This window comes from Misgurnus anguillicaudatus, chromosome 23 (genome assembly GCF_027580225.2).
Source record: "Misgurnus anguillicaudatus chromosome 23, ASM2758022v2, whole genome shotgun sequence".
NCBI lineage: Eukaryota > Metazoa > Chordata > Actinopteri > Cypriniformes > Cobitidae > Misgurnus > Misgurnus anguillicaudatus.
The window spans coordinates 31579987-31604147 of NC_073359.2; the positions used below are offsets into that span (position 1 = coordinate 31579987).

The window sequence follows — 24161 nt, forward strand, 5'->3', positions numbered from 1 at the left end:
TAAACTGAATGAAATGTTTATGTATTTGTCAATAGGTTTCACCTCAATCTTACATTTTTCTAGCAATTTTTATTTTCTTTCTTAATTTAGTAATTTATATGTGAGAACTAACATATATTTTAGTGATTCCCATCTATAAGACATGACGTTCTGTGTTTGCGCAACGATTTGAGCTTAATTGATTTACAAAACCGAACTCATAAAAATAAATAACATCGTGTGCACTTCTGTAGAGAAGTGTAAACGTCACAAAATTGTTGATAAATGAATCGTTAATAAATAAAGATATGATGATTATGAGTAGAGGTATCGTCTTCATGTTGATGTAGGTGTTTAAGTTTAAAAGAATGGTCATTCGCATTTTTCATCCCTGGACATTTATCTATTTATTTAAAAAATAAATAAACGCATCAATCCGTCTTCTTCTTTCAGGCGGTTGGCAACTCGTCTCAAAGGGGCATTACCGCCACCTACTAGACTGGAGTGCGGGTATTAGAATGACGTCAGAGAAACAAAAATATTTCTATAAATTCTTTCACTTAACCCAGCTTTTATTTTTAACACACAATTAATATAACAAATTAATTAATGCCAAACAACACACTGTTCAAAAAAGTACACACTGAGATCAGAACAGAGATTTAATTGAGGTCCAGAGATCTGAAGCGATCTGTTAAACAGTTTTAACATTAACAAAATAAAAGTAAGAAAAAAAAATCACAGTAAGAACTTTAGATTTTAATTTACAAAGTTCTTCAATGATTGAGAAAATACAAGTACCGTAATAATTCTTTTAAAGTTGTTTAAAACTAAAAACTGTACCCAAATAATAAAAACATAGCTTAGAGTTGGTGTAAAGCAGGGGTGGGGAACCCTGGTCCTGGAGGGCCACTGTCCTGCAGAGCCCCGCTCCAACCCCAATCAAACACACCTGAAAAATCGAATTCAAGTCTTCACGATCACTTGGAAATTAAATTCAGGTGTGTTTGATTAGCGCTGGAACTAAACTCTGCAGGACAGCGGCCCTCCAGGACCCAGGGCTCCCCACTCCTGGTGTAAAGAAAGTTATTATTTACTTTTTAAATCAAATCTTTAAATTAAACAAAGCCATCTCACACATATCAAAGTAGTAGCACCAGATTGTCAAAACTTATTTTAAAGAAAATGTTAAGGCCGCTTGCACTTTGCAATGCTAGTTACATTTGCATCTGTGTTCATTCAGGCTGTTACATTGCAATTATACAGAGTTATCATAGCTATGCAGATATGAGCATGAAACAGCAAATAGTACATTCAAAACACACAAGTCTTTCCAGTGTAGTACCTCATCTATTATGAGGTAATGTTAATGCATGTGTGTATATAGTGTACATCGTATACAGTGTCTGTTAAGTGCTCTATAAACTTGACTTTTTATTTTTTTAGTGTTTCAGTAGTCTTGAGCTTTTCTTTTGGTTCAGTTCCTCATCAGCATACAGGCAGACAGGTTTTAAAGTCATTGAAATGAGAGTGATGTTATAAGTCAATAATGTTGATGTGTTTGTAATATTGATCATTTTACACTTTTAAGGAACATCACTGCTGCTGTGATCTCCAGTCCTCAATGGTTTGTTCATCTCTGTTGACTCTTCTCCTGCGTTGGACATAGACAAGAGAGAAAATCAGAAGATGAACATCTACAAATGCATTACTGTAGCTCATTTGGTTGAGTATTATTTTAGCAGCTCAAAGGTTGTGGAATTGGACTCTGTTGCTTTGGATAAAAATGTCTACCAAATGCATAAATGTGAGACATTAATTGTGTTTTCATTGTTGGATTGTAATGATTGTAATTCTCAGGTTCACAATCATTGAGGTACAAGATCTCAACTAAAAATTAAGACTTCATTAAAGGTTTCTTTTTAGTTTGTAGTCCATGCCTGTTTTATTTTACAGTGTAAATACATGTTTAAGTGATGTGTAATATAAACTAACAACATGTACTCACTGTAGAGTTAGGGTTTGGTTTAGGGTAAGCTGCATTTAATTAAGCATAATTAACAGTTATTAATATAAGAAGTACATGTGTACCACGTGTACCAAAGATGCTGTAAATAAAGTGTTACACCGATTCAATTAAATGCTCTTAAAAATGGCAATGACTCCTCTACTTATATCATCTGCCATTGACAAGTATTTTTGCAAGCATTGAATTATTATTAATAAATTAATATTTAATTAATTTAGAATTACAATAATAAGTCATCATATCACAAGCTCATGTAACAGCGAGAGAGCAGATATGAGTAATTGAGAATTAAGAGCTTGAAGTGAATTATTATTATTAATAACATATACAGACACTTTATTTCCATTCTAAAAGTAAAACTGAATATAAGGTTTGAGTTTATAATGCTGCATGTTTATTGCAGTCTGACTCCTTAACCACTTCAGCACTACAATAAAAATCATCACTATTATAAAAATCAGCATGCTTACCTGTCGCTTCATTGTTTATTGAGGGGCCTACACCTTCCCGCTCATTTCTGAAATATTAATATTAAAGCAGGTGATGTAACACATTAACAAATTTCATTTAATTGATTTATTAATCTGACATTACAACTCTCTCGCTCAGTCAGACAATTTTCCTTCGGTTTCAAGCCACAATTATTGAAATAACCTCTTAACAGAATAAAAAAAATGGGTACTTGCAATTATACACAGCACCCAATTCCATATTTTATACTCACTAAAAACCATTAGATTAACGCCAGACCTCTTTAACTCGACTTATACTATCACCAGTATTATATTATGCTATCATATTGTATTTTATTAAATCATATTAATGAAAAACAATAAAGTTTAGTCCAGTCAAAGTACAACAAATAAAGTATTTGCAGACACAGCTCTGTACATAAACATAAACTTTACATCTGTACAAAACCCATTATTGGCCTAATGGCCTTGGGATGAACTTCCTTAATTTAACTTCCTATGCATGATAACTTAACAGTATTATGCTTTAATAATACCAAAATCATTTATAAACCATTTACTTTCTTTGAAAATATATTTGTAATGAGAACGTCATTTAGGAACTGAAAATGCATAATGGGGTAGTGGCCCAAACCAAAAAGGGAACTTAGGCTACGTTTACATGGAAACAATCTGAAAAGAAACCGCAAAAGTGGCGTTGCGTTATCACTTTTTATTCCGCGTTTATACAAGCATTTTGAGGGGGAAATCAAAAGTGTGTGATATTTGATGTAGTATTTACTCCAGGCGGCTAGGTGGCAATGTGAAGCACTGACACACAACAACACCAAGTCCATGTGCCTGCGTACAACCTTCTTCCTGGTTCTCCCAGGTCTCGTCCAAAGCCGTCTGGTTTGCCTCCAACGAATTGGCGCATCAACAGTTTCACTGAGGTAATTAATGCGCCTTCTCTGATCAGTAATACTAGCTGTGTATAATTCGTACAACTGCTGGAAAGACTTGTATATTTATCAGAGCTGCTATGGCACGAGCGTTCTCGTGTAAACAGGCCCTAAGGGGGGTAGTTTTAATGAAGTATTATAAATATAATGTGTTATTTTAGATTACTTGCATCAACAAAGACACACGATTAAAATGGGAAATATAATAATAAGAATTAAAGTGTGACAATCTGCTAAATATTGTATATGATTTACAGTTTCACTTTAATCTCTCTGTCTTTATTTTGTGAAGGCATTGGGTTTTTTGTATTTTTGTCTACGAAGTGTGCCAACAACAGCAAATTTATTGATATTACATCTGAATGGGAACATGAATTTGATAAGACAAATATGGATATTTTGTTGTTGTTTGCTTGCTAAGTTGCCCTTTTGAAAATGATGCAAAGATATGCAAAAATGCAATGATTAATAAAATATACAGTGTTTACGTGAGGTTACCTTTGATGAAGTGGTCCATGTAAATCAGTGTTTGAATCAAACGGGGCCTGAGGTGGGCCTGTACTCCCTAATAATAAAAGACAAAAAAATATTAGGGGGTCCCCTGGTTTTTATTCAAATTAAAATACTACATATATTTAAAATTCTCATGCTGCACTGCCATAAAGCAATACTCTCCATTATTTGTCCCAATTTCGCAATAAACGAATCCAAATGATTTCTGTCTGAAATTAATGTAAAATCTAAAGTGCGCCTCAAGCTGTTTTCTAAAGGAATTGACAGATTGTTAGATTTAGGATTGGGGCTTCAAAAAATTCTATCAAACTATTATTTTACACTAATTTGAGGAGTGAAAATGGTTAGTGTTTGAGTTAAGGGTGATTTTGGGTTTCTTTAAATAAAAAGTTGATCACATCTTACTTTGTGAAATCACAGCGACTCTATAATGACGGCGGGGTGGGTTGGCTTAGCTAGGGGACACCCCAAAACATATAACACATAACGAAAATAATAAATTTTTACTTTTTCGCACTTCTTAACCTGCGGTCAATGGCAGATAATGCTTTCTTGCCTGCCAGTGGGGCGATCCCGGAGTGCGTGACGACACATGAAACCTATCAATTAAATTTGGATTTCTGCATTTGTATTTTCAGTTGCTGCATGAACACTACTACTTTACTGTAATAAACAGGATTAATTATAAAAAACATTAACAAATTAACTGTTAAACTATTATGCAGTAAAAATTATTATATTGTAAGGCGCTAGTCCTAGACTAAAATAAATGTTAGAGCTGTCCAAACTGAAAATATCTTAAAATACATCAGTGCCCTTTGTTTTGCCTCAAAACGTACACAAATAATGTTTGTTAAAACTAGTTGTATTTGCTAATAAAACTAAAGTCTAGTCCTGGCTTAAACTAATCCCTGTCTGGAGAACCGCCCAATATGTATTAGCAGTGCTGCTCTTTTTTAGTCTAAATTAGTATAGTGATAGTATAATTATATGTTTGATATTTGAACAAAAACCCAAACACACACAAAATACACAACACAACTAAATATGAACAAACATTTTGCATCTTTAAACTTAATCTCTACTGTAGCAGAATAAAGATCAATATATAAATTTTGTGTTAGCTCAAAAAGTTTCTTACCCATTAGCCTTAAAAGATTTGCGGTAAATGATAAAACCAACAGCAGCAGCAGCAGCAACAACACCGAGAACAACACCAACACAAATTCCTGCTATAACGCCTGAAGACAAACCAGATGGCTGATCTGAGAGAGAGAGAGAGAGAGAGAGAGAGAGACATTTAATTTGATTACTTTTATATTATCAGTAATGAAGCAAATATAAGCTCAGTTTTTATTTTCTTTTTTCAGTTTTTATCAGTCTTTTTTCTTCTATTTTTAATTTAATTCCACCATTTTATCTACATTAAGATATTTTACTTTAAGAAAACTGAATTTATACATTTTAAAATCTTTATTATACTGAAACAATCTACTGATCTTTGACACTGACATTGAATGATCTGTGTATAGTATGTGTGTGACTGCCGACAGTGATATCTACTTTATAAGATCCAGAGTCATCAGGTCTGATATTTGTGATGGTGAGATCTCCAGTCTGATCATTAACCTGAAGTCTGTCTCTGAATCTCTCATTATTAACATTATAAGTTAAGACCGTCTCATTCATTTCAGCTACAAGAGAGTTGTTGTGTCGAATCCTCCACATTATCTTCTCATCTCCTGGTTTCTTGATAACATTTTTGACTGTAATGACAGAATCTCCCACAATCACTGTCACTTTGTCACCAGACACATCTGAAGAACAAAGCGTAACATTTATTTTAGTGGTTATTGCTATCATGCAATAAAAAAGATGTACAGGTAGTAGGGGTGCACCGAAATTTCGGTCGCCGAAAATGCCATTATCGGTTTCGGGCCGAAATAAAAAATCCAGCCGAAAATGTAAACCGAAAATGAATGTCAACCGCGCCCCTTTCATCTGTGCGCTAGCGCGTGGGTTTCACTCAGCCTCACGGTGATCAGTCGTCTCCCACCCCTCCCCTTCGTGCTCAAGCAGGTTTCACTCAGGGTCCAGCTGTTTGCACGCGTCTGCAAAGATTAAGAATGTCTTGATGTGTAAACTTTAGAGAGAGTCGCGCTATGTGTCTCTTACTGTAATCCATTAACGTACATTTGGCGAATAAAGCAATGAAACACAACGTAACGTTTTTATGTGGAGCGACTGTTGCGCTGTTTGGGATTCACCATCAGTCTCTGTATATGCATGCGTTTAAGTGCCCTTAAAGCCGAAAGTACACTAGGGACGTCCGCGTATGCGCGCCATCATTTTCGTCATCAGGAGGGTCCGCGGCCGGCCGCGCGGACCGTCTGCGTGCAGCCCAAAATTTGAGACCGCACGGACAGTGTGCGTACAGTCCGCGTACAAAATCGCATGCGCGTGAAAATATTTAGACAGGACACTCCACTACAAACAATTATACAAAGGAAATAGACAGCATTTGCACACATACTATCGTTTTTCTTCTTTAATTTTATTTCATCCATAAACAGAAAGCTGTGGAGCATGTTTGTTACCATATTGTTTGATTCCTGTTCTTTGTTGTCTTCTTGTTTGTTCTAAACTGTGTTTGCAATGGTGGATTGGTTTCTTTTCTTCACCTATCCTAATGTTTTAATGTACTGTAAATGTCTCCAAATCAGTGCTGCACTAGAATAATAATTTGAATAGAGACGCGTTTAAAAAAAAAACAAGCAAACATAATTTCTCTCTGTTATTGACAGGGCACATATAAACAAAATTCTCAGTTCAGTATTCTTTTTCTAATAAAAACATTTGTTTATGTCTGTATAGATTAGTCAGATTAACCTACTGAAGTCTGTGTCATTAATGTTGATCAAACAACCCATGACAAAGAGACAAATAGCTCTCAAAAATAATAATATATTTAATTTATTGTGTTAATTAATTTAATTTGATTTCTGTCCCTAATGCTAATTTCAGACCTTATTAATGTACAACTTTGTTCTCTTTTATAAATGTTTGCAATTTCTTTATTGTTTATTAGATTTTTCCCACCTGCTTAAATAATCTGATCTGTGCCTCAAAAACTGTAATGTGATCCGAACTGTGAGTTTTTTTATCCGTCACACACCCCTAGTAAAGTTAGCACACAGTGATAGCCATAAATGCAATTGTACTAATAATTGGCATAATAATTTATTTCGGTGTTTCGGTTTCGGTTTTTCGGCCTTGGTTTCCTTTTTTCGGTTTTCGGTTTCGGCCAAGAATTTTCATTTCGGTGCATCACTAACAGGTAGTGATGGTCGCTTTCAAAACACTGCTTCATAAGGCTTTAAAACGTTTACAAATTAAGACTCCCAAGGATCAAAAAACATGTTTTATAAAACGGCTCATTCTGGTTCATCATTCTGATTGGTTGAAACGCGTTCTAAGGCATGATAAAATACCCCGGTAAACCCACGGTTCAGACCGCATCACAAGTATCACTGCACCACAGTCTTTAATCATGTTTTCATTGTGTCTTTGCTGCATCTGTGTTGTTTGTGAACTGCGCTCTGTTTCAGTTACACTTGATTCTGAGGAACTACTTTGTTTGGCGGAAGAATAATATTTGTACTAATATAATTACAACTTATTTGTGTTTAATTTTATGAAATCCTGCTATGCATATGATGTAACCGTTTTATAAACGCAATAAACCCCACAAAGCAGTGGGTTACCAGTGCATTTTATAACAGCTAAGGGGGTTTAGGCACTCCGCTTCGCGTCATGCGTAACAACGCCCCTTAGCTGTTATAAAATGCACTGGTAACCCACCGCTTCTTGGGGTTTATTGCTTTAATATTGTACCATAAACAAAATCATAGCTTCGAAACATGTTAAATGGGACCTTTAAAGTAAAGCTTGAGATACTCACTTATGATGAATGTCTCTCTCGTGATTGCTCTGTTGCTGATCTCTAGCTTATAATCTCCAGTGTTATTATTAGTTGTGATGTTTGTGATGGTGAGATCTCCATTCTCAGTGTTCACCTTCAGTTTGTCTTTGAATCTCCCATCAAGAACATCATCATATATTTTGAGTGAGGTAGGTTCCCCGTTGATTCTCGCTATAAGATCCTGTTGCTTGCCAAACCTCCACTCGATCAGATGATCTTTTTGTGTTTTAGTATTAGTGTGTAGAGAAACAGAATCTCCCTCATATAGTGACACAGACACATCACTAACAACACCTAGAACCAAACAGAGAGTGTCATAGATTAAAATCACTTCTATAACATTGCCAGTACAAAAATTATATAAAGGATTACTAATACCTTTACTGTTAAAGGCTCTCTAAGCGAATCTGCGAGACGTTAGTTATTGTTGACGTTTGAAACTGTTTTCAAACAGACGGAGCGTAGCTAACTCCTCCCCCTCCCTTCCGTGCTTTCATGAACGCGCCCAAACCCCACCCCCCAAATCCTTTTTGTCGTTTATTGGCTGGAATACTTTGTTTTGTTTTGTGATGCTAGGTTTGGCCACTATGTTGATATTGCCGTTTGTGAAGCCTGGACTGTCTACAGAGATCACGTTTTTTTTACAGTTTGATCAGCGGACAGGCAGCAAGCAGATAGTGAGGAGATGTTTCCGGTATGTAACAAAAAATGTTTTATGGTCTAAAACGCTTCAATTCGCTTAGAGCGCCTTTAATGTTTTAATAATAAAAATCAATAAAACATTTGTATTCTGCCTTAGCTTATAACAATACAGTACTTTTGAAACACACCAGAAGACAGATTTTGAGGACCAAGACTGCAGCATTTGTGTGATAGTTGTCTGAAAAGAAAAAACTATTTTTTCAAGGTAGCTGAGTGCAGACTTGTATAAATAATATGTGTGTTTGTGCGCATGGGTTGATCATGGGGCAGACAGAAATGTTGATAAATTAACTCCAGAAAGCGAGGTTAACTTCCCATCAGCAAAACCCTAAACTTTCGGTTGATTAACATTAAACCTGCTGATCCTGATAATGTCGGTTCTGGGGCATATGGGAAGCCGAATTATCTTTTATTGTAGCCAGCGTTACTCATCGTAATTATATTTTTACTAGTAAGAATTAAATTTAAGAGCTCTATGATTTAATTTTTACTAGTAACAATTACAAAGCTCTATAATTCAATTATTACTATTAACAATTATGATTGTAGACCTCTCTAATAGAATTATTAGAGCTCTGCAATTGTATTCTTACTAGTAACAACTGAATTGTAGAGCACTTCTTCTTCCTTAATCCATTCTTCTTCCATTTGTTCCACAGAAATACTACTTTATGTCTTGCCAGATTACTTGGTAAAATAAAATGAACTGCAGCGTTTCGCTAGAGGCAAGACAAGGCTTTGAACCGGTTCATGGAACAAAAACAAAAACCAGAAACTTTTGATGTTTTGCATGGAACAGAAACGTTTATTTAAAATAATGGTAATCAGTTAATACCATTATTTTTTTCGTTCTTTGACAAGATTTCTGTCTAATGTCGTCGTTGACTCATCGGAGAAATGAGAAGCTTGCCACCAGCAAGTAGCCTACTCAAGCCCAAGTCTCTAATGCTCAATCATAAGAGGGAAATATTGTAGGCTACCAAGTTTCTTAAAGGTATAGCGGAGGATTTTCTCGAATTTTAAAAAAGAACCGCCTTCTCCACTTTTTTAAAAAATGCAATTGCGCAACACTCCTGATTGACAACTAGGAGGACCAATAGTCTGGATGATCCCCCCGGAAAAAGAAAATCTTCCGCAATACCTTTAAGATGTTGTTTTTTACTAATTAGTGGTGTAACGGATCGCAGTTGATCCATGATCCGTACAGATCACGACCCACAGTTCGGCTCGCATGCAATTTGCGAATAAATGTGCAATATATACTATAGTATAGTACATATATATGCTATATATGTACTTTTTTAATACAAAGTAGCTGATATTGCCATCACTTCTAGTCGACTCCCGAGTCGCTCTAAATACAAAATGGCAGATTTTTAGGGCTGCTGCTGGGCCCAGGTGTTCCAATGGAACCTTCTATTGACTTTAACTTCGTTTCAAAATAAGTTATTTGCTAACGCGCTTATATTGTACTTACTGAGTCCCAATTATTCAGATATGGATGTTTTTTTTTTACATTCGGCGAAATAAAATAATTGAATCAAGACAATCTGAATATTAAACACAGTCAAGTGTGGCCACTGTAATTTCAGTACAAGGTAAACTCAACCTTATTTTGTTCAATTAATAAAGAAAATAAATTGTTATTAATCATTATTTCTTCATTTGTTTGTGTTTATTATAAGCAGCCGGTTATATAAAACACATAGGCTACTTTAGTAGGATTTGTATAAGTTATTTTGATTTGTTAAAATTAAATTAATAAATTACATGTTCTGTAATAATTCAACATTTTAAGCAAAATATCAAACATTACAAACATGCATATCCAGAGCACTCTTCTGCAACCCCCAACACATGAAACAGACACTCCCATCTCTGGAACAGGCTGAGAATCATTAACCCGTCCGAATCATACCCTGTGTCTCAATTCGTTCCCTAGCTCCCAGGGTCGTTAATCAGTATATCGTGTACACAGGTTCGGGCACTGGTAAGGACCCTAGTTCACTTCACATTGGGACACTGTTCACTTACTTTTCTGTCACGTGGCTGCTTAAGCGCATTGTGATCACTCACAGCTGTGGTTGCTTAAGCGCGTTGTAATCACTCACAGCTGTTACTCATCAACAACCGAGAAAACCAACATCTCTCTGACTCAATTTTAAACAGTACATTGTGGAAAAACGCTGTCATTATTCTCTTACATATCCGTGCACAAAATTGCGGAATATAATTACTTAATTTTAAAGGTATAGCGGAAGATTTCCGTTTTCCGGGTGGATCATCAGGACTATTGGTCATCCCAGATGTCAGTCATTCTGATTATATGTTGACGTATAACCGTCGTACGTGCTCGCCTCTAGGTTCGCTTGCTGCACATGGGCACTTTCACGTGTATGTGTGTTGTGCTACGGTTTCAACCATTCATTGATGCTCGCGTTCTCGCTGTGTTTTTTTTCAAAATGTCTGAGGGTCGCAAGAGAAAAAGTGTCTACGAATTGTATGACAAGAAGAGAAAGGACTAAAGAAAGAAACAAGACCAGAGTGTTTATGGGAGACTATTTCACACACTGGCGTGAGCTAAAAGGACAGATTGGGCTTCCCACGCAAAGTTTCTACTGGAAAGGTACATTTTGTCATGCTATTTGGAGAAATCCATTTCAAATCACTGCTAGTAAAAGTTGATGTAAGCTATGATTAGTGATGCTAGCCCTGGCACAAGTCACGAACCGCACAGACACGGTAAACATGCCGACAGCAACTTGTAAACAGAGCGAAGAGAAGAACTGAGCTCCTGCATGCTCTCTCTCTGTCTCGTGCACGCGTTTAACAGGCGTTCCCTCTCGGGAGTGTTGCGTTTGCATTTTTGTAAAAATATCAAGGGGCGGTTCTTTTAAATAATTCGGGAAAATCTTCCGCTATACCTTAAAATGTATATATTTTTTTACAATTTTAAATAAATATTATTGTTTTAAATATTGAGTAGATTGTGGTCCCTTACTGTGTAGACTAGAGATGTGTGTTTATATTTAAAACTAAAACAAACATTTGTCTTTTTAAAAGTTATGTCACATTTCAAAAAATGTGTGTTCGACATCGGCTGCGGCTGGATGTAACCGATCGGCGAGATTAGCCGCGTGCAGGTGGGGAGGAGCTGAAAACGGAGACCAGAAGTCGGACACGCTGTGGTTCCCATAGTTTGCTGCATTTACGTCAGGCATGGCTGATCACGTGCTTGCTTTATCGCAGACAGTAAACATGATTTGTAACATGTAAACTACATAAAAAGTGAATTATACTGTTTTGAATGTCCGTGTATGAGCATGAGTGGAACTGAAGAGGCTTACAGCATCTGTTTTTACAGGAATAAAGTTTAACATAAGCATATATTATTTAAGTACCTATGTAGTGGGCTCTACATTTTGTATCCATTTTATTTTGATGAACATGACACAATATAACATCGCAACTACATGAAGAGCGCTTTAACTGTTATCAAAAATACAGATTTGTGAGCATTTGTGGAACTGAGGGCGTGAAAATAAACACGAAAAACACATGTGATTGTTATCATGTGGTAAATCCGACCAATCGTGAAACTAGGGCTGGGCGATTAATTGAAAAATAACCGAAACCGAAATTCAGAACCTCTAACCGACATTATTTTATCATGTCGGTTATTTCGGTTTTTAATCCTGTTAATACTTTCCCTTTAAAAACAAACTGCTGCGTGTGATGTTGCGTAACTCCGCCCCGTCCTGTCAGTGGCACAGCGAAACATGGAGGAGAACTCAAACACTGTTTAACTGAGCAGCAGGATCATCTAGTGCCCAAAAGAAGCACAGTACTTTTTTTTAAGAAGTACTCGCGAATGTGCAGGCACCTGTGACAAAAATACGGAAAGCGCGGTCGGGTTTTTACCACACACGTGCTCAGTTTAATCTACCGATGGGTCTCTAAGCAGCCCGGGTAATGTCATCACATCTCACTCACTCAAAACCGTGAAAAGACGCTCCCGCGTGAGTTTAATTAGACACTTCAGAGATGACGGAGAGAAAGAACGGGAGAACTTCTAGTCTACATTAACACCAAAAGCATTACAGATGAGAATAAATGTCTTAAGCCCGGGATACACTGCACGATAATTGGCTGTCCCAGACGAAAGATTGCCATCGTGAAACTATCGTCGCGATTTCTGTGATCGTGGCTCTCCATCGGTGGTCCTATGTCGTACAGTGAGAGAGGTTCAAAGACGGCCGTTTTCCCGGTCTTGCGTTCAAAGATAGCCTACGATAGTTTTCTGGCAGTGTCAGAAATTCGGCATGATCACCGCGCAGTGTGTTTGCTGCTACGACCTGCACGCCGGTATTTGTTTACCACGAGCGCATGCTGGTGACGTTGCGCAATGTGTGATGCAGCCGCCGAAGCTTCCGTGTCATCATCGTACAGTCTACACGCCTCTCGTACCCGAGTTTAAACGATACATGTCGCACAGTGTGATAAGGTAATCATCTTATAAGAGGACAAAAATCGTGCAGTGTATTCCGGGCTTTAGACATCAGTGCCCAGTTAAGAAAAAATGGATTGAATACAAGAAACGTGTAAAGGATACAGTCCAAGTATGTATTTTGCCCTACTCATCTCATTACAATATGCTATCTGGATGCTGCGTCCGAAACCGCCTACTTTATACTATATAGTACGCGAAAAGCAGTAGGCGAGGCGAGAAGTATGTCCGAATACATAGTATTCGAAAAACAGTATGCGAAAAGTACCCGGATGACCTACTACTTCCAGTTAGATTTTGCAGTGTGCATACGATGGACGCTTCACTATCCCATGATGCCCCGAGAGAGGAGTTATCCAACGAAGAAGAAGAGGCATGCGGCTGTTTTCGCGCTGAAATGACACGACGTGATGACGACGTATGTCACGTGATGTAGCAACATGGCGGATGTAGTACGTCCAAATCTAATTCATACTACCAGGATTCATACTATACAGTACCTACTGTTTTAACGCCAAGTTACCAAGTAAGTAGGTACTTCATCTAATTCAGTACCTACTATACAGTATGCGGTTTCGGACGCAGCCCGAGTGTACATCTATGGTCTTCTAACAGCCGTGCCACGAGAAATCTGAATCACCCACCGAATCTTGCAAAGACGGCGATCGCGTGAACTAGAGTAGCAGGTTATGACGCAATCGTTAGCCTATTTTTACAAAAACTGCTTCTACTGGGCCATAACGTTAGATACATGGTAACGGAGCTTTTTATACATTTTCGTGTTTCTTTAGAAATAATTAATGGACAAATGGAGTCTTTAAACGCCTCAGATGTAAAGTTATTCGCTGTCAAAGTAATGACAAAATGAATGGGAGTCAATGGGATTCTAACAGCAGCTGAGGGTTCGCTAAATGGCGGCGCCCGGGGAAGCTTCAATAAAATACGAAACCCTGCCCCCCTGGTCCGAATCGGTACATAAAATCACAGACGTCGTGGGGGACATGTTGAAACTCAAACGTCGTTTGGAAAACGAATCCCTACGTCTACTTGTGTCTGGAACTTACCGTTGATCAACAAAGAGATGATGAGTAAAAGGATCGCCAGGTATTTCAGTATTTCTCTGGGTGTCCGACTGGTTTCCATCACATATTTTAATGACGTTGCGAATTTAACGTATTGATGGGCGAATTTTAAATATCATCAAAAATATGACAGCCAAATAGGGTGGCCATTCATGCCAGTCTCGCCGGACATCCCGAACTAGTGATGGCCGTTTTCGAAACACTGCTTCATGAGGCTTCGAAACATTTACGAATCTTTTGTTTCGAATCAGTGGTTCGGAGCTTGTTTCGAACTGGCCAAGTCACGTGATTTTAGCAAACGAGGATTCACTACATCATAACGGTTTCGAAACGTTTCGAAAATCCGATAGTTCACCACTAGGGGGAGTTGATCACATGACCAGTGTCTAATATGTTTAGATGAACTCGCGTCAGTTTTATTATGAAACTTCATAAAACATGTATCCTTCTGACTAATAACACTGCCATGTTGTCTACTTTTTGTTTATAGACAGATTTAATGACAAAAATATGCATAATTAAAAGGGTAGTTAGTTTTATTCATTTGTTTGCCCTAAATAAATCTAAAAACACATAATACACTTTTAACTATGTCTTAATTAAGTTAAATCATTTTTTGTAACATATTTTAATAAAAATCTTGCTATTATTTTGTAAAAAAATGTGTAAAATGTTTGGATACATCTGCTTTTACACTATTTTGACCAGCAGGGGTCGCCAGCCTGTGTGGGTTTCGAACTGCTTCGAAAAACTGAATCAATTTTCAAAGCAATTGGTTCAATTGATTCGAAGTTTCGAAAAGCTTCGTTTCTCCCATCACTATCCCGAACATGTTTTTGGGTGGGTTCTCCGGAAGTTGCGTTGGTCGACCCCATACGTCATCAAGGTTTAATATTTCGGGTTCCATTTCAGAAAGGCAACCGACACTTCAAGGCACGAATGAAACTACAATGATTGTCTGTCTTAAAATAAATAAATCTTAATTTTTTAATTGTAGCAGGATTAGGTGAGCTGTGACTGACAGCCGATATCACCTATCAGAGAGTGGCAGTCCCCTTTTTAAACGGTGATTGGCTGCTGTAGTGATGGGAGAAACGAAGCTTTTCGAAGCTTCGAATCAATTGAACCAATTGCTTTGAAAATTGATTCAGTTTTTCGAAGCAGTTCGAAACCCACACACGCTGGCGACCCCTGTTGGTCAAAATAGTGTAAAAGCAGATGTGTCAAAACATTTTACACCTTTTTTTTTTACAAAATAATAGCAATATTTTTATTAAAATATGTTTAAAAAAAGTATTTAACTTAATTAAGACATAGTTAAAAGTGTATTATGTGTTTCTAGTTTTATTTAGGGAAAACAAATTAATAAAACTAACTACCCTTTTAATTATGCACATTGTTGTCATTAAATATGTCTATAAACAAAAAGTAGACAACATGGCAGTGTTATTAGTCAGAAGGATAAATGTTTTATGAACTTTCATAATAAAACTGACCCGAGTTCACCTAAACTTATTAGACACCGGTCATGTGATCAACTCCCCCTACTGGTGAACCATCGGATTTTCGAAACGTTTCGAAACAGTTATGACGTAATGAAGCCTCGTTTGCTAAAATCACGTGACTTGGGCCAGTTTGAAACAAGCTCCGAACCAATGATTCGAAACAAAAGATTCGTAAATGTTTCGAAGCCTCATGAAGCACTGCTTCGAAAGCGACCATCACTAGGCTGCTGCTCTGAATGCGTCATGTCCGACTCCCCCCCCCCCCCCGTGTGTTCACAACGATAGCAACAGGTGAGTTTTTGCTAACGTGTTATTGTTAATAGTATTTATCTTTGTTTGTCATTTAAAACTAATGTTGCGCTGGTTTTAGTGTGATTGTCCATCGTGCTGGTGCCCTTGTCGCACTGTTAGTGGTGTATGTGATTGTGTACCCTCAGTTGGCTGCTGGTTTTCCTGCTGTTGGTTAACCGGTGCCGTAAAAGAGTGAATTGTTTGGGGTGATACCACTGTTCGGTAAGTGTCCAGCACGAGGTCAATGTTTGAGTGTATGATGTAGCGATTAGTTTTAAAATGATATTTGTTTTTTCTAGGTTTCTCCGTTTCGTTCTACGCCGTGTCTCTCCTTGCGCTGTGTGTTTAACTATTGCACTGCAGTGTTGCACCGCTTTTAACAATGTTATTATCTGCACTACTATAATCTGGACAGTACACTGTCTGGTTCTGGTGGGCGTCTAGAGTTAACGCTCCACTTTTAACTTGACTATATTACAGAGCCGTGGTTCGCTCTCGGCGTGTGAACGAGTAGCTTTTGTGTATTTGTTTATTTTTCCTTATTGTCATAGTTGACAATCACATGTGTCTGTGAACCTGTCTTTGTTCATATGACCCAAAGGTTCTAATATGTTGGCTTGCTCATTGCAGCTGGTTCTTGAGAACTGTGCTCTGTTCATAACATTGACTGCTACATTGTTACCATATACATCTTGTATATTGCCTTACTGTATAGATGTGGTTTAATTGTGATTTATTAAATTCATTATTTAATTTGTGATTCTTTTATTGCTTGTGGTGGTTGACGGCCTTGTGATAAGGCTGGTTGCCACCATTTTGTTTTGTGTGAACCAATTATTTATATTGTTATGATTTGTTGCAGGAGCCGGGGTCCCACGGGTGGATGGATCTGTCCGGTGGTGGTGCTTCCTAGACCTGTTTGAGTCGTGTCTCACTCGGATCTTTCACCCGGATCTTTAACTCATGAGTCGTGAGTCTCTAGTATCAATAACCCGGATCAGTTGAGTCCTACTACAATTCAATGTAAAACCATAAACAGCGCCACCACACACACAAACCTCTTTCAACATTATTAATGAGACTTTGCTCGCTCTACAGATCCACTCGTAACCGGCTGATCTGCGCGAGAATAGGTTTTATGCCCAGCTGCACTACTTCCTGAACTTCAGCCAGCTCCTTGTTTCCTGTCTGCCATTATTGGACAAACTGATTAATCCAGGTGTGCCTGACCTCAGTAGTCACAACAACAATAATCAGACGCACCTGGGGCCCGTTTCAATAAGGAGGTTCAACCAACTCTGAGTTAAACTTGAACTCTGAGTTGACTTACTCTGATATAGAAAACTCTTGAGTTTTCGGTTACAGAACAGCGGATCTGAGTTAGTTCAATCGACTACATAATCAGGACACCGTTTTTTTTTCTATATTTTCTCTATATTATTATGCTATTATTACTATTAGGCCTATTTTTTTTAAATGGTCGCCCATACACTAGGGTTGCCGCGGTGACGTAATTTTTCCACCGGTTAATCAGCGCGTCACAAACCCGGTGGTACCGGTGTCACCGTGTGGGAGGGGCTTATAAATGCGCATGCAGATGTGCACATTTTACTTTCACTTTTGAATTACGCAACTGTTTAAATGCAGTGCTTGCGTACGCTGCGTTAAATTGCGTATGAATTTGCATGCAATGCGAGTGCAACAGCTGGTTAAGTGCTTGAGTCAGTGTGCGCAGGTAATTCTCAAAGAACCAGCCAGTCCCAAGCAGAGCAACCGGCTACTTCTCCATAAAGCGCTGCTTGAATGATGTGTTTATTATTTTTCTTGATGATAAACACAACAACAAAACGATCTCGCTTATATTAAACATCATATATGTATATTATAACAAAAACGAGTAAGCACGTGGCTTCTGCCTTCGTCTGGTCAGTCAACTCGCCTCGCAAACTCTGACAGGAATAAATTAAATCTGACACCGGCTGCTATGTGACGTGACGCGCGTTCAGCTCCGCTGAATTCAGGCACCAGACACATTCAGTTTGCTCTCTCTAACGAAACTACATGATTAAATTACACGAAAATATCAAAGCGACGGTGAAAGGCGGTGTCGCGGTGGGCAAGTGATCTAACCGGTGAGAGGCTGAAGCACCGGTTATCACCGTTTCACCGACTATCGCGGCAAGCCTACCATACACAGCAAACCCAAAACCTATAAGCATGTTATTTCAGAAGTGAAAGGCTTTTGTTGTGGATTTGCTTTTGAGTAGACTTCAGATGCTCTATAGATCCACTAACCGGCTCCGGCTGATCCACGCGAATCAGACTGTTAGTGGATCTGTAGAGTGAGTCCCATGGTCTCCGAGTCTGCAATGATTCCGGCTCTGAGAATCTTGAGTTGCATGGATCAGCCGGTTACAAGTGGGTCTGTACTGAGTTTCCTTGGCGATTCAGCAATACTGACTCAAGTGACTCGCACAACCCGGATCATTTTAGTGAGTGACTCACAATAACCTGGATCCTTAAAAGGAATCGAGTTTGCCAGGCCTAGTGCTTCCTCCTCAGTATGTGTGGTGTAACACTTGAAGGGTGTGGTTGTGTAATCTGACTGCACAGCGGGGTGTGTGTGCGCCTTTTTGTAAACACAAGTCGTGATTAGGTAATTTCTCCTGTTGGGAACCTCAGCTCTGCCGGTTACTGTTTGTTTTTGTTACATTTTAATTTTGAGATTTGTGTGTGTGTGCTTGGGGTGCATTTGAAGTAGAGTGATGCCCCTTTTTTGGGTGTTTGAATATTTCCCTGGGTGTAAGTCCCGGGGTGGCATAGTCGGAGTTTTATGGAAAATCTTTGCTTTCGTCATGAAGTTATCCCCCAACCCCCTTGTCATGCCACATAATGTATTTTAACTGAAATGTGAGAACCTCGATGACGTATGCGGTCGAGAAACGCGACTCGAACCGAAAACATGTTCGGGATGTGTCCGGCGGAACTGGCACGAATGGCCACCCTTTAGCCCAGTGCTTCTCAAAAAGTGGGGCGGGACCCCCAGGGAAAATACTTTTTCAGGAAGTGATTTTTAAAGACATTACACCCCAATCACAATGTAAACCGCTTGTGTTATTTATTGATTATATTTAATTTTTCAGTATCAAATGGTCAAAAAATATTATACTTAAAATGCATCAATTTGCCTGAAATAAAAAAAATCAATCCTTATTTAAAGTCTTTTCTGTTACAGACTAAAAACAATGTTAATAAAGTTATTCTTTGTTGTAAGTTGATCGATATTTCTTTTTTTGTTTTCTTTTTGTGTTTTCTCAATGTTAATAAGGATACAATGTTTTGCAGATGTGTAATTTTATAGGCAAATTATACTATTTACAGTCGCGGCGGAGAGTTGGGAGGGGGGGGCGCGAAATGTTTACCTCTTCCTAGGGGGGGCGTGACAGAAAATAATTGAGAAGCACTGCTTTAGCCAAATAATCCGACACCTGTCATGAGCAATTCTGCCCCCTGTCAGTACCCGATCCGTGCCTGCTCGATCTGTACAGGTAGGGTCGTAAACCACGTTGATCTTTTACGCATGCGCAGAATCAGAATCTAAACATAGCAGTATATGGTGAGTCAATATTTTTTTTTTAGTCATTCGTATAAAGGACCAACATGGACCAGTATTTATTTCAGTACACACTAAGTGGGATGTCGATGTCACAGTGACTGGAAGAGAGTCATGTGGGTGGCCAACAACTTAGTTGTAGATGATAAGTTAGTTGATATAACATTGTACAGACAGACAGACCAATAAATCAATCAATCATCTCTTCTTCGGACAATCATCTTTTGTATACCGGTATTTGCATTATGATAATGTCGGTCTACTCTACGTCAACAAGCCCAGGAAGTAAACTGTTGCCTACAGTTCGCGTGTTTGTTGTAGTCCAAGAAAAGAGATTTACGTTGGAGACAATAACTTGCGTCATCGGTCCCTTTGGGGTTTGTACCTTGTGCATATCATTAACATTTACTAATACACACTTACACCAAAGGAAACGTAAAATCGTGAGTCGGAGTTGCTCTTTAACAAAAATATACTAAAACTCCTAAACTCTCCCATTCTTAATCTAGAAAAAACCCCTCTTCTGAACCAACCATTCACATACACATCTTATGACCTTGTTTTCCAGTAATGAAATGTTAAGAAGTGCCCACAAGTTTTTGCTTGAAATAATATGAACAGCAGCAATCCTAATCCTTCCAATTTTGCTTTCCTGTTTTTTTTTGTCCAACAGGATATGTATCCTAAATTAACTAGAGGTTACGGAAGCTCCTTTTTGGATCCAGCCTCATTTGTGAAGACTTCAGAAGACGGCAACACTCACAGAGGCTACAGACGATGGCAACAATAGATGAAGCAACACTCACAAAGACTTTAGATGATGGCAACTACAGATGGACATACAAAACTGCAAAATGTAATATTGTAATTACTGCCCTAAAGCGCAAGTTTGCAGATTTTTAACCCACTTTATATTGTTACAAATACAATACCAATATAAATCCACCTCAATCGTGTTGCATTGTGGGATATGAAGCTGCCTGAAGTGTACATATGAAGTAGACTCGCTCCCTTAGTCAAAATCAAGGGAAGTGAGGGTCTGTCCATATAAACTTCCCTCGTCCACTTGACGAACTGGAACGCACTTCAAAATGGCGACAGGGATTCCCCCGAGGGGAAGTGTTTAGGGAAGTTCACGAGTGCGTGTCTAAAACTGGAGTGGAACGCAGCCCTGGAGGGCCACTCTCCTGCAGAGTTTAGTTCTAACCCTAATCAAACACATCTGTTTTTCATTTCTAAGTGATCCTAAAGAAACACATCTGTATTTCATTTCGAAGTGATCCTAAAGAAACACATCTGTATTTCATTTCTAAGTGATCCTAAATAATTTAGTTTGATTTTTCAGGTGTGTTTGATTATAGTTTGAACTAGGCTATGCAGGCCAGTGGCCCTCCAGGAACAGGGTTCCCACCCCTGATATAAATGATCAGTGGTATAGACATATATATTAATTTTACAGCACTTTTAAGAATGTCTCAATTTTAATGTAGTAAGGATATAACCTATAACTCAAGTATGTATTTACCTTTATTTTATTAAATATTTGGGTTTTTAAATGCACTTGATAATTTGATAACGGAGCATAAACGTTATAAAGAGGGTAAGGAAAGAGGATGTCATTTCACTTAATACTTTGTCTCCTCCGCCCTTTCGTCTTTCCTCGCTTGCATCCTAGCAGGGTGGAGTTAAAGCGGGGAAAGGAAACAGAGGCTGCGTCCCAAACCGCATACTTCCATACTATATAGTGGGCGAAAAGCACTACTTTTCGTGCTCTTTGCCTACTATGTAGTGTGGGGGTGGGCGGTTTGGGACGCAGAAAGAAGCACCCAGACAGCCATCCCTAATTATGGTAGTGACCTAAATTCTGTTAAATAAATGAGTATCTTTTAAGAAATTAGATACTTCTTCATATATTTTATGGGCCATTACCTAACTGGCTCGAAACTAAATTTTCAGAGCAAACTTAAATCTTTCTATTACATTATGTAAGGCTCGCAGTTTAATATATGATCAACCGATTTGTCACAGTTGCTAGTCTGTTTTTTTACTATTCGGAAAATACATTAGATTTGCATAAATTGATTATGTTACTTACAGAGTTGGTAGCAAACTTTTCCTTGCGTTCAGATGACTTCTTGTTGCCGTCCGTGTCTGAAAATAAATCTCGACTTTTCTTTCTTTTAACCATTTTCCACCAACTTGTGCTTTCTTCATCATCTCCCTCAAACATATGCTCCATTTCCGGATCTCGACGGTTTGCGAAATGCCAACCACCAACCGTCTCTCGCGCTTGGCTGATTCAGTAAACTACTTCTGTAAACTACTTCTTCTTCTTAATAGCGGATCATATCTTCACGATATACTGTCATCTACTGGATAACTGTACAGGAGTGATGAGCGATTTCGACTTCGAAGCACGCCTCATGAGGCTTCATTACGTCATAACTGTTTCGAAAATCCGACGATTATAAAAGTTCATAAAACATTTATCCTTCTGACTAATAACACTACCAGTGTGTCTACTTTGTTTATAGACAGATTTAATGACAAAAATGTGCATAATTAAAAAGGGAGTTCGTTTTAATTATTTGTTTGCCATAAATAAAACATACACTTTTAATTATGTCTTAAATTATATAATGTATTTTTCTCAAAAACATATTATTAGAACAATCTTGCTATTATTTTGTAAAAAGTGTAAAATGTTTGGACAGATCTTCCTGCTTTTACACTATTTTGACCAGCAGGTGTCGCCAGCATAGATATGTATAAAGGCTAGATGGCTCGTCCGCGCTGCTGGCCAATTGAGGGCAACGTCCGCATTTTGGCGGCCATCTTACGACAGGGCGCTCGCTCACTCGTAGCATTGAGTTTTAATGATGCAGTTACTTTTAAATGACCATAACTTGCTTAATTTTTTACCGATTTTCAAACGGTTTGGTTTGTTATAAACGTCAAAGATGTACCTATGACACTGCATAGGCTACCTATACTAAAAATAAAAAATAAATTCATGAAACATGTTAAAGCATCCAGCATTATAGCCACGTTAATAACGTTTGTAAAAACCCAAACCATTTGAAAATCGGTAGAAAATTGAGCAAGTTATGGTCATTTAAAAGCACCTGCACCATCAAACCGAATGCCACGAGTGAGCGAGCGCCCCGCCGCAAGATGGCCGCCAGGTGATGCCGTTAGGGACTCCGCCTTGAGCCATCTAGCCTTTATACATATCTATGGTCGCCAGCGTGTGTGGTGTTTCGAACCATAGATATGTATAAAGGCTGAGTGGAACGTCCGCATTTGGCGGCCATCTTACCACAGGCAGCTCGCTCACTCCTAGCATTGAGATTTAATGGCGCAGGTACTTTTAAATGACCATAACTTGCTTAATTTTCTACCGATTTTCAAACGGTTTGGTTTGTTATAAACGTCAAAGATGTACCCTGCATACTTATAAAAAAGCAGAATTATAGCCACGTTAATAACGTTTGTAAGAAACCAAAACGTTTAAAATCGGTAGAAAATTGAGCAAGTTATGGTCACTTTAAAGTACCTGCACCATTAAAACTCAATGCTACGAGTGAACGAGCACCCTGTGGTAAGATGGCCACCAGGTGATGACATTAGATTCTCCACTGTAACACATCTAGCCTTTATACATATCTATGTTTCGAACGCTTCGAAAAACTGAATCCGTTTGCGAAGCAATTGGTTCAATTGATTCGAAGCTTCGAAAAGCTTAGTTTCTCCCATCACTACTTTATCGGCGTGTTGATGCCTCTTTGGCACCATCTGCCCCGAGGCGTGTGTCCAAAAAATGAAATAATTCTTAGTGCAGCTTTGTATCGTTGCGTGATTCGTTTTATCAAAACTTCGTTTCTGCCGCAGACATAAAAACATAAAAAATGTATTATTTATAAAAACAATACTTAACAATAACATTGTTTTATATTATTTTATAACAGTATAAATATTTTAATAAATAACATTCTCTATTAAAACCTTGCACTGAACAAATTCAATTCCTGAATACATTTATGAACTATTATAGCCTACATTATTTTCCACCAAAGAATGTGTTTCTGTTTTGATTTGTTTTGATTCAGTATTAACTTGATTGATCCCTCTCTGCAAAATTGAACATTACTGCTCTGTGTAACTGTATAGCAAGCACAATATACTTCATTATACACTCATATTGAGCAGTGTTGGGGGTAACGCATTACAAGTAATTTACATTACGTAATAATATTACTTTTCTGAAGTAACGAGTAAAGTAACACATTACTCTATAAATGTACACATTAATATTTGAGTTACTTTCGAAAAGTAAATAATTTATAAAAGCCTGTTCAAAAATATACGTACATGTATAATTTCAGAAGATGTAAACTTGTCAAAATGACACAAAATATCATCTCCAAAATAAAGCTGTTTTCTTGGACTACATCAAACACACTGTTGTAAGCAAAAGTTTATTTCGTGGAATTGGTAATGTAGACAAAAGACCTGTAAGTTAACTTCTGTTAGCATTGCATTGT

At 38.0% G+C, this 24161-nt stretch overlaps 1 protein-coding gene and 1 long non-coding RNA gene across 5 annotated transcripts; one reads left to right on the forward strand and one right to left on the reverse strand.

Moving 5' to 3' along the window:
* Nucleotides 1-628: 628 nt before the first annotated feature.
* On the reverse strand, nt 629-22384 carry LOC129452799 (uncharacterized). Its single transcript, XM_073861943.1, has 7 exons — nt 21713-22384; nt 8748-8797; nt 7897-8211; nt 5429-5752; nt 5077-5194; nt 2479-2525; nt 629-1633 (listed from the first exon to the last, which is right to left on the reverse strand). Exons 1-7 carry the CDS (start codon nt 21832-21834, stop codon nt 1566-1568), a joined length of 1044 nt encoding a protein of 347 aa, XP_073718044.1. The 5' UTR covers nt 21835-22384; the 3' UTR covers nt 629-1565.
* On the forward strand, nt 13862-21674 carry LOC141359461 (uncharacterized). 4 transcript variants are annotated; one of them, XR_012365913.1, is made up of 4 exons: nt 16079-16226; nt 16867-16974; nt 17103-17223; nt 20291-21671. It is a non-coding gene; the product is annotated as an uncharacterized lncRNA (long non-coding RNA). The 4 variants fall into 4 exon arrangements; XR_012365914.1 differs by lacking the exons at nt 16079-16226; nt 17103-17223 and adding an exon at nt 13862-13880 and having other exon boundaries at nt 20291-21668; XR_012365912.1 differs by having other exon boundaries at nt 16082-16226; nt 16867-17223; nt 20291-21674.
* Nucleotides 22385-24161: the final 1777 nt, after the last annotated feature.